The sequence below is a fragment of the Cotesia glomerata genome, linkage group LG3 (genome assembly GCF_020080835.1).
Source record: "Cotesia glomerata isolate CgM1 linkage group LG3, MPM_Cglom_v2.3, whole genome shotgun sequence".
Taxonomy (NCBI): domain Eukaryota; kingdom Metazoa; phylum Arthropoda; class Insecta; order Hymenoptera; family Braconidae; genus Cotesia; species Cotesia glomerata.
The window spans coordinates 13851278-13867787 of NC_058160.1; the positions used below are offsets into that span (position 1 = coordinate 13851278).

The 16510-nt window shown below is 34.1% G+C and overlaps 2 protein-coding genes across 2 annotated transcripts; both read right to left on the minus strand.

The window, feature by feature from the left end:
- Positions 1-3072: 3072 nt before the first annotated feature.
- LOC123261353 (uncharacterized protein F54H12.2-like) lies at positions 3073-4389 on the minus strand. The gene has a single exon (XM_044722944.1). The coding sequence runs from the start codon at positions 4387-4389 to the stop codon at positions 3073-3075; it is 1317 nt and encodes a 438-aa protein (XP_044578879.1).
- Positions 4390-14657: 10268 nt separating this feature from the next.
- On the minus strand, positions 14658-15487 carry LOC123261354 (glutamic acid-rich protein-like). The gene is made up of 2 exons (XM_044722946.1): positions 15180-15487; positions 14658-15113 (listed from the first exon to the last, which is right to left on the minus strand). The coding sequence occupies exon 2, from the start codon at positions 14961-14963 to the stop codon at positions 14658-14660; it is 306 nt and encodes a 101-aa protein (XP_044578881.1). The 5' UTR covers positions 14964-15113; positions 15180-15487.
- Between the last annotated feature and the right edge of the window lie 1023 nt (positions 15488-16510).

Genomic DNA, 16510 nt, shown 5'->3' on the forward strand with positions numbered 1-16510 from the left:
AAAATTATTTTTAGTAATAACTTTATCAGTGCATAAATCTTTATGAGTACTACAAACCTATTGTCTAGTATACTTTGTGTGTGCCGGGTCTTAACTCAAAAATACGCTGCATACCCAAACTAAAGTAAAACACAACCCAAGGTCACATCACGCGTATGTCCAAAGAATCGATTGTCTTATACTACGTTCTGAAACTCCCGAAAATAAAACAAATTCCTTTAGTTTTATTTCTCTACATAATACCTTTTGTCTATATTAGTTGAGCTAAAACTGAATCTCTTATCTAACTTTATTATTTATAATAAAAATTTAATGTACAATAGCTAACCGTTATATTAAAATCGAATACCGTTGTTGAAATAATTTATTTTGTTTAACTTTGCAGTTTGAATTTCAAAATAATATTAATCGTTCATTCTAATTATTAAATCGTTATTAAATACTAAGATTCAGTTATTAAATTATTAAAATCAAATATCGAATATTTATTAGATCTGGGATTATCTACTTTAATTCATACGCGTCACCGAAAAATTTTTTCTCGAGAAAATCTGAGATTAAAAGTCCTAGACAGGCGTGTCATTGTAAAATAATCTAAATAAAAGATTAAATAATAGTTAAAATAAAATTTAATTTACATTATAACTACTCAAAATGTTTCCTCGTACCCTAGTAAATCGATTCTCGGTACCGATTAGTAATAATGCGAATTTACAAAATCAAAATTTATTAAATTTTAATCCAATTCAAAATTCAAATTCAAGTCTATATGGTTCATTCCACCAAATAAGAACATTTTTACGGGGAAACCCTCGCGGATTATGTTTAAAATTTATGGAGGTGTTCTCTATCATAAGACAAAAATTCCCTGAGAGTTTTAGCTCTTAATACGCAGCGGTCTTGAAATTATGATTTTTTGAAATTTTGGAAAAAAATTTTTTTCAACTTTTTCGTCAATTTTTCTGATATGAAAAACATTTTTAACCAAAATCGACAAACATTGTATTTTGTAGGAAAAATTCTCAGCTTTTGAATGAAAATATTTATTTTTTCATAAACTCATCAGAAGACTCTTAAAAATCGAATTAAAGTGGAAAAATTGATTTTTTTCGGTGTGCAGCCCAAAATTCTTCAAATTTGAATTTTTTTTCTGAAAGCTGAGAGTTTTTTACACAAAATATAGCGTTTTGCCGATGTGCATATTTTTTGTTTCATCACAATTAAATTAAACGCAAATTCATTATAATTAAAATACTTTTATTTTTGAACTTTTTTGAGATGTGGACACAGTTTTAATGAAAGCATAACCAATTTCATCTTTTAAAGGCACAAAAGTGTGTAATGACTGTGTATCTTTCACCGTTTTCGATTGAGAATATCGTACGTCTAACACATTTTTTTTTTATTAAATAATCGTCATTAGCTATAAAAGCAGTATGGTGCAACTTTGGCGCATCCCACTCCTTTGAGGTGGGGGTAACGTGTGTGTGTATGTGCGAGTCCGCAGCGCTAGCAGTAGTAGTAGTAACGGTAATATAAACTATTGCAAGGTCGCTGAGCTTGCAAATTCTTTTTACTTAAGGTCACTGACGTGGTTGCTTTTATAAGCGTGATGATGATACATACATACAGTTATAACCGTTATAGAAATAATGCTGAATTTGCAAATTCTTTTTTGCCAAGGTTATCAACGGGATTGATTACAACTCCTTATACTTATCAAATTTTTATATTTAAAGATATACTTACCTTTTCATAATATGCATATTACTATTATATCATACTAATTTATTATATAAACTAATAATTAAATAAAAGATTTCAAAGGAGAGGCAATTATATCAAAATAAATAAAGATACAACAAAAATTTGCATTTTAGATATTTAATTTCACATAAAAAGAATATGAGTACATAATTGATTATTAGCGATTATTGTGAATACAAAATTAAGAACATGATTGAATATTAGCTATTATGTCACTTACAAAATTATTGTTATATTTTTTTGGCTTTATTTTCATAAACGTATTGTAATATTCTTCGACGATCTCATCATTTCTGTAAAGTCTTCCGTCAAAGATAGATATAAATCTATCAAGTGAAGGATAAGTAGACATATAATGCAAAAACATGATACAGTATTGACCGCACACTTGAGAATCTTCTTTTTGCAACTGAATGTGGTTATATTTGAACCATTTACAGTTGTTTTTGAGGCGTTTAAGATGCTGCGGGATATACGGTGGGAGTCCATAGCTATCGAAGTACCATCCACAGCCATCTCTATCGACGTATATGGCGACCCAGTGCTGTCCTGGCTTATGGCATCCATCTGTGTTTACTACGAAGGCTGTAGGCTTAGTCCAGACTCTCGGGATCCTGTCTGCAGGATACACTCCAATCGCGTGGTATGGTATATACTGAATAGCTTTTAAGACCTGCACCGTGTTCATTACAAGCCTCACACCCCCAAGGACAAACGAGTAAAGGTTCGTAGCTATTTTCACCAGCTTCAGAATTTGCTTTCTTACTTAACCACTGTTTCAGTAAGTCAGCACAAGACAAAGCACACTGATTATAACCAAGACTCCGATTTCTTCGAGATTCCAAAACACTGTGTAAGGCACAGGTTAACCGTGGCTGATGCAGCGTAGATACTGAGGGATTGTCTTGCAAATCTTCAATATTTATAACTGGTCTGCAGAGTAGAGATTCCAAGTATGATTTTTGTGCCCTCCCTCTTGTATAAATTTTCATAGAATTTTGACAAAAAAAGCGTAACTGTGTATGCACGTATTTTACCATTGATTCCCCATCGTACCATTCAAGACCATGTTTTCGGGTTAAGGCGTTGTTTTCAAGCTGTCTTTCTTCGGATAGCAGGTTAAACGAGAATTCAGGAGCCAAAATCCAATGTGCAGTATCACCGTTAATTAGAGAGGTTACACCTATTTCTTTAGGTAAAAATTCACGGTCGTTATTTATAAAGCCTTGGATATATATAACAACAGAAGACATATCGGTTTCCACCGTACTACAGCAAAGCGTATACTAAATTTTAAATACTTGCTTACCCAGCGAAATCTATAGTTACTTGTCTCGAAGCATCTATTTCTAAAACACTTTCATATTCGGCATATACTATACAGTTTGTAGTTGTAGCCAGTGCTTTATCAAATCTAACCTCTATACGAACTGTACCATGTTTGATTAAATTCCAATGAGTGTTACTATTAGCTGATAAATCGGGCGTTAAATCAAAAACATATAAACAATAGCCGTTAGGATAATCAAATCTGTCTATAGAGTTCCCTTCGTTCAAAAAATGAATACCTGTGCCTGAGAATAACGTGTGATAAGCGTCTATGTAATTCATACGGTTTCCAAAATCAGGCTGGAGTGGTTTTGACGGTATTTGCCGACCGTCAACATACAGTGATAAATAATTAATCCCAAAATTTTGGAAATTGAAAGGATTCATCGAAGCATCGCCGTTAAATGCTTTATTATCAACAAAACCGATGATTAAACGTCTAGGTATTTGGCCATGAAGGATATTGTCCATAGTCTCGCCATGTACACCAGCTGCCATTGAAACAGCTTTAACCTCAACTCTGGTCAGTGGATATTTAGCAGTAGTTTTAGCTAACATACGGGCGTGTGCTAAAAGTGTTCCTGGTGAAATTTTTGCACGACGCACTAATAAACTAGCGTCACTAATATTGTATACACAACCGTTTACTGTGTCATCCATTAGACAAAAAGCATCACGTGCACATGTTAATCGTAATCGCATTTCTACACCGTTGATTAAAAATCTTTCTTGATTGAAAACGTCACAATGTAGATGACCAATAAAATCTGCTGTTTTATCACACGTTAATAATTCTTTACGTTTTTTCAAGCCTAAATTCTCGTCGGTTAAACTATCCATTTTTCCAGGGGTATCACAGCACCACCCTACAGTAGTTAAATGCGATTTTTTGGCATCTGCTCCGCAGTTCAATAAAGTTTCTATGTATGCCCGGTACGGATATAAATTATTAGGTGTTGATACAGGTTTTTGATTGAATAACACATCAACTTGACTGAATATTGAATGCATAAAATTGTTTATAGGTGCTACTTTAGGAGGGTGAGCGCTAGCTGTCACAGGGCTTCTTCTGGTAATACCCACGCATAACCTTAGCATCGTATGTGCTAAATCAATGTATTCATCCCCTTGTCCTTGAACAACAAATTCTATCGGTGAGTTATCAGTCAATGATGAAATTGGTTTATAATGAACCCATTGGGAACTTTCAATTGTTGTTTGGGTCAGCGGTAGAGTAAATAATTCTAACTCAGTTTTAGCACACTCACACGAATGTACATGTAAAAACGACATTTTAGAAATTTTTATCAAAAATGTCAGCCACTGTACGTAGTTTTTTATTTTTATTGTTATTGTTTTTCTTTTTAATATCGGTCTTTTTTTTATTAACTTTACTTTTATTTTTCACTTTAGATTTGACAATGCGCCTTTTTTTTTTTTTAACAATCCGTTTTCTTGAGTTTGGTTGTGTGTTGCTCATACCGTTGGTTAAGGCAAACTGGGTAGGTATATAGCCAGACCCGTTCATAAGACTATCAATTTTTTCCTGGGCTTTACGTTTTAAATTTTTACCTGACTCGCGCACGCGCGTTTTGAATGATTCTTCAACGGGGATTTGGTGATCCAAAACATCTGTAGCTATATTTACACCTGATCTTAAAGCTTCTTTACCAACGGTCTTAAGACCGCTTTTTAAAAAGGTAATACTCTTCTGAATAAGCCGCCCAAAACTACCTATACCATGCCCTCTTTGATAAGGTGATCCTACATAAACATGGCTTATTCCAGAATAACTACGGGTACCGTCACCGTATTGTATCATCTCGAAGTCTATCATCGTAGAGAATCTTAAAAACTTCTTTTGAAATGTAACGTTACTGTCAACGTCCCGTATTCGAATGGCACGGGTTTACCATATTCGTCTCTTATATCAATTTCGATAGTAGCCATACTTTTACGTAATAGAGGTATATATTGGCCAGGCGAAAAACTTTTAATTTTAGTTAAACCGTAAATGTATTGATCGTGATCAAGAGGCACAACGCGTAGTAGAGGGGCCTGAATATCTCCTGTTATGTAGCCTTCACAAATATCTGTATAAACGAATAATTTTCCTGGTATAGCTTGAGATAGAGAGGCTGGTTTAGATCCGCAACAGTCATCAGGGCCGTCTGTTATAACTTTAGAAAACGAACTTTCTTCAAAGCCTAATATATGCCAGAGCCGATCACTTAATGCCAGCGTATGTCTTGCATTTTCACACTTGCATGTTGTATAAAATTTTATGAAACCGCCAGCACTACAAGTAAAATTGATATGCTCTGAAACTGATTTAAGTTTGTTGAGAGAATCCACTAAAGAGCCTATATTTTGATATTGACCATGTGGTATGTTGTTAGAATAAAGGAACGAATCCATTATTTTATTATTATCTTCTGTATCTATATATTCAACGGTCAATGTAACTTTCGTGAAATCTTTAGGAATATGTAAGATTGTCATCGGCGTCTGGATTTCCACTAAAGCAACATCCCACCATCCATTAAGTTCTAAAGGATAGGGCAAACGCGTTATAAAATGAGTAGTTATGTTGTCCGGGAAGTATTTCATGCTGCTATTGCTAGGTAGCACTATGTAAAAATTATCTCTTTCTAAAGACATTTATTCAACCTTAGATAATTCCTCTTCATAAAATATACCGTTGATTGGTTCGTTTTGAAGATCGGTTAATATATAAACCGGTGGTTGGCGATGATTCAGAAATATTTCTTTTGATACTTTAAAAACTTCGCTACTCCAGCCACTCTCATATCCTTTCGTAAACGCTGCCTTTGCTTTACTGATACGTACCAAGTCACCAACAGCATATTTAAGCTTACGGTTTTTCAAGAGCGCAGAGCGCTTCTCATTTTCATAACGTTTTTTAAGGTTATTAAAAGCTATTTGAGCTGTATTATTGTTAACATTTACCGGCGCCATTTTGATACCAGTATGTGTTGTGTGATTGTAAGCGTAAATAATTTTTTGTAATATGTCTAAATACTTTTTTGTGCGGGAATACGTAAAATAACGCCATATCCTCTCCTTTATCGTTCTATTTAGACGTTCTACAATAGCTGCTTTGTCGTCAGGGTTGCGTACTGTTCTAAATAATATTCCTTTTTTTCTCAAAAACTCTTGAAAAGTCTCTCCAAGAAACTCCTTTCCGCTATCTGTCTGCACTAAGCGGGGTATTCTTTTGTTACTCCTCGCTAAGATTTTTTGGAATGCTTGAGTCACACTTAGACTAGTTTTATTTATTAGAGGCTCAGCCCACGCATACTTACTCAATACATCGATCACCATCAATATATATTTATAACCCTTGTTATACGTAGAGATACTTCGTAAATCAGCTAAATCAGCTTCCCAGACATCATCTATTGATTCAACATTATAAGTCCTTCTAATAAAACGTTTCCTGTTCATACGGTGCTTTGTAAAAGTTTCTTGTTTATTTAACCATTCCTTAACATCATCTTGAGATAGTTCTGATTTGTTCTCAGCAGAGTATTTTAGAATATTTTTAGCACCTGAAAAACTTTCTGGTCTTATAGGATCATAATAGATGTTTTTTAGTTTTTTATCTATCTCAACTTTATCCATGGTATTTTTTTACTTTGACTGTTTTTATTTATAGAACCTTCACCGTTTTGATTTAATTGTAATTCGTCTAAGGATGTGTGTTCTGTAAGTATTTCAGGCACGGAAAAATTAACAGATCGTCTTCTAGGTGTAGAAGTTGACATTTCTTCGTTAAAATAAGCTCGATTACCGATGTATTCACGCGGAATGTTTAACGTTTGCAGTACTTGAGCAAACTGTTGACGACCTATCGCTTTCACACTCTTTCTAGACCTCAACACATCGTTTAAAAGATCAGTGATATTAGAACGTGCTACTTTTTTACCTCTAATTGTCACAAGACCTCTATCGTCCCAAGATATTAACGTGGCAGGTGCACTTCTTAGCTTTTTTAATAGCCGCGCTGCATTTCCTCTGAATCTTCTAGGTACACTGTCTATAACCGAATTATCTATAACTACATAATATGAAGAACGATGATCAATTTCACTTTCAGAAGAACCTGCACTACTCTCGAAGAATTTAGAGTTGTTGTTGTCTACAGCCAGGTCTGAAACATTTATGTTGGTATCTATATTAGCAGCATTGACAGATTTTTTTCATTTTCAAGAATCCTAAGATATCGCTCAAGTGTTTGTAAATAGGCTTGACATTTTTCACGGTCTGAGTTATACTTACCCGTAGAATTTAAAATTTCATACATTTCATTGTCGAGCCTAGTTAACACTGTTCCAATTAGTAAGACAAGATTTATTTTTTGCGATATCTTCATTTTTTTCTGAGACTGCCAATTCTCATGAATTTTATCCTCAGGCACTAACACCATCTTACGGGCGTGTTCCATGATTTTACTGAATGTTTTATTTAGAAATTATATTTGCAACCAAAGCACTCCAGAACAGGTGCTAAAAATAAAGGTAAAAAGCCGCCTTTTGAATAATTATTTTCTTTTTAGTATTTAGATTAAGCTTCCTCCTGATGATAATTTTCTTTAAAATCGTAATGTGACGTTTTAATTTTTTCTTATGACCCGTTGTTAAAGGTACGTTACCACGTAATATGTTTAATATACACTCGCAAATACAACGTATTAAAGCAGGATCAGCTTTACGTAAAACAGCTAAGCGTTGCGTATTATTTAGATAGCACAATGCTTGTAATACACGTAGCTGTTTTTTTTATAGGTGTGAGCTCGCCCATTATCAAAGAACTACTGCTACATTATTCCTTTTAGTTTTATAATTTATACTTTTTTTCGGCACATAGACCACCTGGTATGGGTCGTCCGGGAAAATAGAGCATCGGAAACGGCAGTTTTCTGGAGTTGATTGTTTTAAATCCAGTAGTAAGTAAACCGTGTGGTAAAGATGTCGCTTCGTAATAAATCTCTTTGTAGAAAACGTGTATTTTCCAGACTTACTTGACGCGCTAGATGTTGAATTTGTGACCTATCGCGTGGGTTTTTAAAAACTACAATGTAATTCGCATTTAATGATATATCTCTTTGACCTCTACCTTGATGGAAAATATTTTGTGTCAAAAAAATAACACTCAAATTCCTATGATGACTACCTTTTGTAAAAGATCTATTATAGCATTATTTGATGCTTCACGCATCAAATCGTCAATAATTACTAGTTTTGGATTATTATCACAACCGGTATTCTCTTCACCTATTGGAAGACCTTCATGAAACTCAATGTTTTTATTATGAATATATTCATTGTAGCCTGGTTGCCATTCAGCGTAATGAAATATTATTTTTGAGAAATTTGTATCACTCATTAGAGATAAATGTTTGATGAATCTTTTTACGAATACTGTTTTACCGCAACCAGTAGGACCGCATATAATTGATGTCCATGGATGTTTCCAACGTGGATCCATAATATATACTGAGCTAATTTATAAAATGTTATGTTATATAAAGACAGACTCTGCTAAGATCTACGGGGTGTAAATCGTAAAAACACATACTGATGATAAATAATATAGATTAATTTTCATCGGCTATAATAGGAACTTTATTTATATTTTCCAATGATTGGTATCTCCAAATACAATTTCAATGATATTATTTTTATAATTTATGTAGTAGAAAGCGTTGCATATATAAATAGATAAATATAATTCATGTATAAATATAATTCATAAATATAATCTTAATCACGGCTGCTGCTGCCGGTAGTGCTGCCACCACAGCCGCTGCTGCTGCTATTGCTAACACTGCCACTGCTGCTCATCGACATTTTTCGATGTGGTATAAGAGCTTGTTGCACAAGCTCAGGTGCTGATCTCATGGCTGATTCGAATATGTCTTGACTCAGATCCTCAAAAAACTACAATGTTTTAAAAGTTTAAGAAAAGTTAGAAAGTACATGAAATCATAAGTTAGCAAATAAAATTTTCAATGTACCTGTAGAAACGTTGACGGACGCCTTACAAGACGTGTGCACAGAGACAGCCACACAACCGTTTCTTCATCTAAGCTCCTTGATAAAATCTGGAAAAGAGGATCATGAGGCCAAAAAGTCCGAAAGGCCATTAAATCCTCTTCACGCACCCTCGATTACTGGTAATATCCCAGATTCATCCTTAAAAATCACTTCTTTCATTTTAGGATAGCACATATTAGCTGTGATAATAATGTGCCTTTTAACACTAGCTTGAATATAATGAGCGTACGAGCTAACAATACAGTCTTTAAGAGTTGTTACAGCTGAGAATTCGCTGACAAATCTAAACGTGCTTACATGAAAAAAGATTCTGTATTCAAACGTTCTTTTAGAAGCCACTTTTGTAAACACAAAACATTATTTAATGCACACGAAAAACGCTTATCCGGTGATGAGGTTTTTCCATGAAACACGCAGTTAATAACTTTAGGTTCTTAATTATCAAACTTAGGACATTCTGAAAAAGGTTCTTCTAAATTAATAATTTCTCTTTGTAATAACTTTTCAAGATATTTCGCTATTACGACCCCGCGTACATTAATATGATGAGCTTTTTCAGAATAAAATTTGATGTTATCAATTAAATTTAAGAGATAAACGGAACCATCAGTCCATTTCAGACCATGATGATTAGAAGTTAACCATGTGTTTTGATGACGGTCCTTTAGGGGTAATTTATTAAAAGGAAACGGTGGTCTAATCAACCAGTGCCTTTGAATACCGTGCTCTACAGTATTTAAAGCAACTTCTTTTGGTAAAAATTTGCCTCGGCCGTCTGTGAAGCCCTGGATATCAATAATTAGATCCATTTAAATTTTTAATGTGTGTAGAATACTTGAAAACACAGCGTGTATAACTATCACTCTCGGTAGTAAAAGAAAAACTGTGATATATGAATAAATTTATAAAGCTGCGGTGTCAGTTAAGGAAGGCGTGGTTAAATTTTTTTAACCAATAACAATTGAAAACACATTTAAATAGGTTGTCAATGTGAAAAAAGGAAAAAGCGGGAAAAAGCCAACGGAAAGTGAGGCGTTTTAAGCGTTTACTGTATTTGCGTACTTAGAAAGATAGTTGAATACATTTATTTCATTGAATACATAATTACATTTACAATATTAATTTATCTGAACTTATTTCGTTAAATACATAATTCCATTTACAATATTAATTTATCTAAATTTATTTCCTGAAAAATATATAATTACATTTTATAACCAAACGGTAATGTCATGTATTTATTTTCAAACTTTCTTTTCTTAAATTGCGGGTACGTTTTTTTCTTTTCTTTCTTTGTAACAACAGCGTGAAAACATGTTCTTCGTATAGCGTCACCCTTATTTTAATAGGTTTTTTTCTTTCACCTGTGACAAGAGACCTTACGGTTTTATAATTAATTTTAAGACTGGTTGAAACATTTAAAGTTATACCTTTAACCTTACACACTTCTTTTATAGACCCGTCAGGTCTAAGTATTGTAAAAGCATAAAATTTAGGGCCTCCTGTTACAAATGATGTGATATAACTACCTATACCATATTTCTCTAGCTCATCGGTCAGCTCACCTAAAAATTTACCGGTCGGAGGTTCGTACAGACCATTTGATGAAATATAAATACATGAATCAGTATCGCAATATAACGCTCTCTTACCTAATTTTTCTAAGTAACTATACAGTTTAAGTCGAGCTTGAGCCGTTGTATAAGCTGCTATCACAACATTCGTTGTACGTGACGGTTTGAGAGCGTCTTTACTATGAATAAAATTTATGTACAATGTTTTATCATTTACTGGTAAGAAACCGCAAATTTCGATTTGACTGTCTGTTAACATTTCCATCAACCGTGCACGCGTCGTGACAATTTCTGTCTGCATCAAATTTTCGCGTTGACCGAACTTACCCCAAAGAGAGTTTAAGCTGAGCTTCGCTACAGAACGTCACCCAGGGTTTACTTCAACTTTTTCACTATCTAATTTAATACCCTCAGCTTTTTCATAAGCAGCAATATATTGTGTTTTTTGTTGATCTGTAATACAGTCTCTGAGGTATCCAGAAGCTCTTTTCAGTTTTTACCTCTTTTTAAAAATGTATTAATATCATCTGCAAATATCTCCAATCTCAATACCTGTTTCTTTGGATTGTACTGCGTTATTTTTATAATGCCATATTCTCATATACTTTAAGTAACTTATATCCTTTCTTGAATGGCCTTTTCTTATCTCATCAACAACCCATGTGCCTCTTTAAAAGCCTATCTTTAATTTTATGGGTACAGTTTGTTTGCTTCAATTCTTGGAGCACAAGAATGACATAAAGTGAAAAGAAGTCTATTATGGAGCTTACAAGGGAGTACTGGGTGGTATAAATTCTGTGGTGGTAAAATAGTGCATTTAACTAGCTCCCTTCTACTTTTGATAAATCCTTGTTAGGGACCTAGAAGTAATTTCAGAACACTCCTCACCTATATATATTTTAGGGTGGCCTATTGGGAATTTTACCTGTTTTACAAAATGTAAGGATACAGCGAGCAAAACATCTACGTACTTTAATTTTTTCATTTTCTTTGCATCATATAACGATATAAAAGCTTTCTCCTCCGTACGACCTCCAAAAAGCATCTCGTGGGTTTAAGGGCTCTATATTGATCAAAGGGGTGATTTTGCAACGCTATGGGCAAGTGTTTTTCAGGATTGTTGGTTAAGTATAAATCAAAATCACATTTCCACTCTCTATTAATTTACAACCCTAAGTTTCTGAATTCTTTTCGGATATAGCAATGGTACGCTCGTATCGAGTATCCATATTACATTCTATTTCTCTTGGTAGTTATTATTTAGTTTTCTATCACGGTTTTACTTTATAAACATTTAGGACACCCGTGCCCGTAACACCCGTGAAATTGTAATACGGTTTTTTTACCTGTTCTAGAATTTTCAAAATAACCATCCACCACTGATACCGAAAGTTGCAAACGCTGTTCTTTACCACGCGCTGCTTGTGTAATTCTACTAACCGTACTCACGTTCTTTTTAAAATTAACTATTTAATAGCTTTCAATGATTGATCTCTGAGACCATCTGTATAAAATTGTAGCCGGTAAAATACCTATTGTATCGGGTTTAAGAAAATTGCGGCGATAACAATCTCTTGAGCAAGCTGACGCTATTGTAGTGCCCTCTGAAAACGGGCAAACATTTCCACACTTTATAAACATACCCCGAAACTGCATACAAGCTCTTCTTAACACAATAGCATGAGCCTGACAATAAAATTTGATTTCGGAATCAAAATTGAAAACATAATTTTCTTCTGATTTTTCATTATACCATGCAATAAATTTTTCAAGCTCTTTTTGAAACATAGTATCAGGAGAAAAATATTTGACAGCAGGGATAGGACCTACATAACCCCTATTACAGGGTTTGTTAAATAAATGAGGAAAATATCCTTTCGATACTTCGTTATTGAAACCGAAAGCTTCTGGGAGATCCCTTAAAGGCATATGTAAATAATTTAGACTTATCTAAAAAAACCGTGTTACCTATACGTACATAACAATTATTTTGGTGCACCATTTAATATTAAATCCGGTAGCCGTGTTTTATTCTTTTCTATCATACATTTCAAAATAAATTGAGCATCAAAACTTCTAGCATTGTGAGCTATACATATAGTTTTCGAAAATTTTTTAGTATTTTTTAAAGCTAGATCGATTAATTTTTCTACAGGTTTGTCGTTAAAAATAAATTCACGCACACCGCATTCAGCACAGCTTTCAGAAACATATTTGTCATCCCAACAATAAGTACAAGTTTTTTGAACTACACACAGATTAGGTATATGAATTCTTGTACTACGGTTACCTTTTACACGTTCATTTTGCTGTGTTTCGAAATCATAAAATAAAAATAAGACTTTTGGTAATTCTTTTTTTTTCAAGGGGGCCATAAAACAATAATGATTCAGAGGCCTTTCGCAGCAGCACACTTTGCAATAATTTATGTTGCATTTATGTTCTACATTATGAAAGATATAACGATAACAAACACCGCATAATTTTAATGCTTCGCAAACTGTGAAATTTTTATTTTTACCTCTCAAATTAGCCGAACCAGTTTTTAAGTGATTTGAGTAACAATCATCGTTTGAAAACCATCGCTTACAGTTAAGGCATGTTTTTTTACATATTTGTCTACACACAGGTGCCACGTTGCAGCACGGGCACTTTTTAGAACACCTATGACCACGTGCTGATTCATATCCTTTATTACAAGTTTCGCAAAATGCACGACTGCCTAAAGCACCCGCTAAATTTATTATTGGTTGAAAATGATTAGTGTCTTGGTAATATAATAAATTAATTGTATTGCAAACGTTTCCGAACGCTTCTTGAACAGCATTACGACCGTCAAAAAGCGGTTGACCTTTACCAAAAGTTAAAAATTCATAAACAACGATAGCTGTACCCTCGCGGGCAAAGTAGTGTTGAAAATTTTGTATTTGATTTAAACCGCAACCCCTTCGCGGTATAACGACCGGGTAAGTTTGTAATAATTTAAACGCTTCTTTCTCTTGAAAACTCCTTCGTCCATCAATTATGCTTTTCCATCGTTTCTGCAAATACCCTGAACGGATCTCACCACGTTCTATATATGCTTTTGCAACAACTAACGAACGAGGTAAACATAAGTTATCATTGTTATTGATTGTTATAATGGATCGTTTAAATATATTTTCATGAGATAAAATTACTTTCCCACACCCCGCGACACCGGCGACAACAGCTGATGTAACAATTATTTTATCGTTGGTTGTTAAGCCTCCAGCACTTTGAGAAACGCTAGTAAGCAAATTCCATAAATCAGTGCCTGTAACAGCGTTTGCACATTGAAAACGCGACCATATTACACCCTGTGTGAGTTTTTCATAATTAATTGTAAAACCTAGATAATCATGCGCATTACAACCCGCTGTAATATGTGTTACAATATCGCTCAATGCGTCGTGAAACCATTGTAGGGGATCTGTATTAACCGGCGGTTCTTGTATTATTAAAGTTGTTTCTTTACCTTTAGCTTGAAACCGCTTATAATGTTTAATTATTTCACGTTCGATTTTGAATCTTTTACCAGGTGGTTCAACAATATGCTCTTCAATTGAAGTATGATCTTCAATTGAGGCTTCGTGATCGTCTGGTAAGCCTGCTGTCGATGTAGATGGTAAGTCGTTCTGTGTGGCTTTTGCTCTCGAGCGTGTTGTTACACCGCCATATTGGGCACCTATATATATATATTATATATATATATATATATATATATATATATATATATATATATATATATATATATATATATATATATATATATATGTATATTTTCAATTAAACTATTTATAAGGTAGATGTTCATATTGTTAGTATTTTAAACTTTTATTTAAATCGCATAAGGTGTCATACAAGCAGTAATAATATTTAATTAAATTTAAGCAGCGAAGGGTGTATGAATATTTGTAATATCTTGTAAAATACCTAGAGCGTGTGATTGTACAAAGGAGCGTATATTATCATCACTAGAGTCATCACTATTGTCGTCAAAAAATAAAGGCGTGCTCTCTTCTTCTTCTTTTTCTTCTTCTTCTTCTTCTTCTTCTTCTTCTTCTTCTTCTTCTTCTTCTTCTTCCTCTTCTTCTATAACAATCTCTTCAGCATCGCTGTTGTGACGATTATTATATGCTACGTGTTGATAATACTCTTCTTCCGAATCGAGATCAGCCGATAAAGTCATCATATTTTCATCAGTATCCGTAGGATATGATACATGCGTATCATCGGAGCTAGTAGACGATGCACGGCTCCGTGAACGTTTCACTCCGGTAAAGCGGTCTAGCCTTATTATCTCACCTTTTAGAGCTGCAGGTGTTGAGGTTTTTTGACAGTTCTATAAAACAATTGTGATTATTATTATTCGATTGGTTTACATCTTGATTAAATACACCGAACTTACTTTTTTCGCGCTAATGTCAATATCATCCTCATCGTCGTCAGAAGTATTATCAGAATTTAGGAGTTCATCGCGGCAATAGACTTCTATAAAACCATTAAAAATGAGGTGTGAGATATTTAAATTAAACGCTGTACGGTCTAGAAATAAAAATACTTACCATAAGCTGTTAAGAAGGGTTTTAAACACTCAGCGTCTGCTTTTGATGTTTGAAGGATTGTATTAACGGCAACTGTCATTAATAAAGTGTTATTTGTTAATAATCCTTTCTTATAAGCTCTTGACAACACACGACAAGAAGCTACAGCCACAATTCTACGCAATTGTTTTATTAATCTGTCACGCTGTAAAAAGGCCCAACTTGAAACACGCGTTTCGGTGTAGATAGACCACAAACGAGGTGATTTATCCCGTATGTATCGCACTAGCTGACACACAGCCCTCGTAAAGGGTTGCTGATAAATATAATTATCTGCGTTCATTATGTCTTCAAAAAATACTTTAGTAAGTTAGAAGAAGCTGATTGAAACTGTCTTATAATTACAAGAAAAATTGTGTGCAGTAGCTGGTCACGTTATGCTGAGACGGCTTTTTTAAAAACAAACGTGTAGTCTAGACAGTAAACGCATAGCTCTACTCTACATTTGTTAATATTATATGAAAAAATGCTTAACCATCATATTGAGTTGTGGGTGTTAACCGTGTGTAACCAGCATCAGTTCGCTTAAGAACATTGTTGGTGCAACAGCTATTAATTTGCAATGGCTAAACGCTCTTTCTACGAGAATTTTCAAGCTGACGAAGGTGTTGAAGAACACCGTTTTATACTATCATGGGAACGTTTTGATTTCTTATTGACAACATCTTATAAATTAAATGATTCACACTCAAAGTCAATCATTGTTGGTTTAAAATTGGATAGTGATGTTTACAAGTTTGAACCATGTGTCGCTATTGTTGACGAAAAAGCCTGTGGTATTTTGTGTGCATCAGCGAAGTGGTTAAAATTTACGACTGTTCTTAAAAAACTAGCCCGTAATCTGAATTTAATCGAATCACAGTATAAAAAGTTACCGCTCGATACAACATCGCTTGATGGATATACTTTTCAATATTCTCTGCTGGGGTCCATGTATGGGAAAGCTAAATTATTCTCCATCATTGAAAGAACCGATCAACAACCATCATCATCATCATCAACATCTACTGCTGTTCAGCGTGGCCGAAAAGTGACAATGAAAGAGAACACACTCCAAGCTATCTACGGCTTTGAAGAGCTCGTGAACGCTCGCTTGAATTATCTTCAAAAATTCGTCGAACCTTGTAATGTGTGT

Excerpts from the sequence above, each read along its gene's own strand:
- LOC123261353 (XM_044722944.1), bottom strand. The coding sequence starts at position 4,389 with ATGTCGTTTTTACATGTACATTCGTGTGAGTGTGCTAAAACTGAGTTA.
- LOC123261354 (XM_044722946.1), bottom strand. The coding sequence starts at position 14,963 with ATGATGACTTTATCGGCTGATCTCGATTCGGAAGAAGAGTATTATCAA.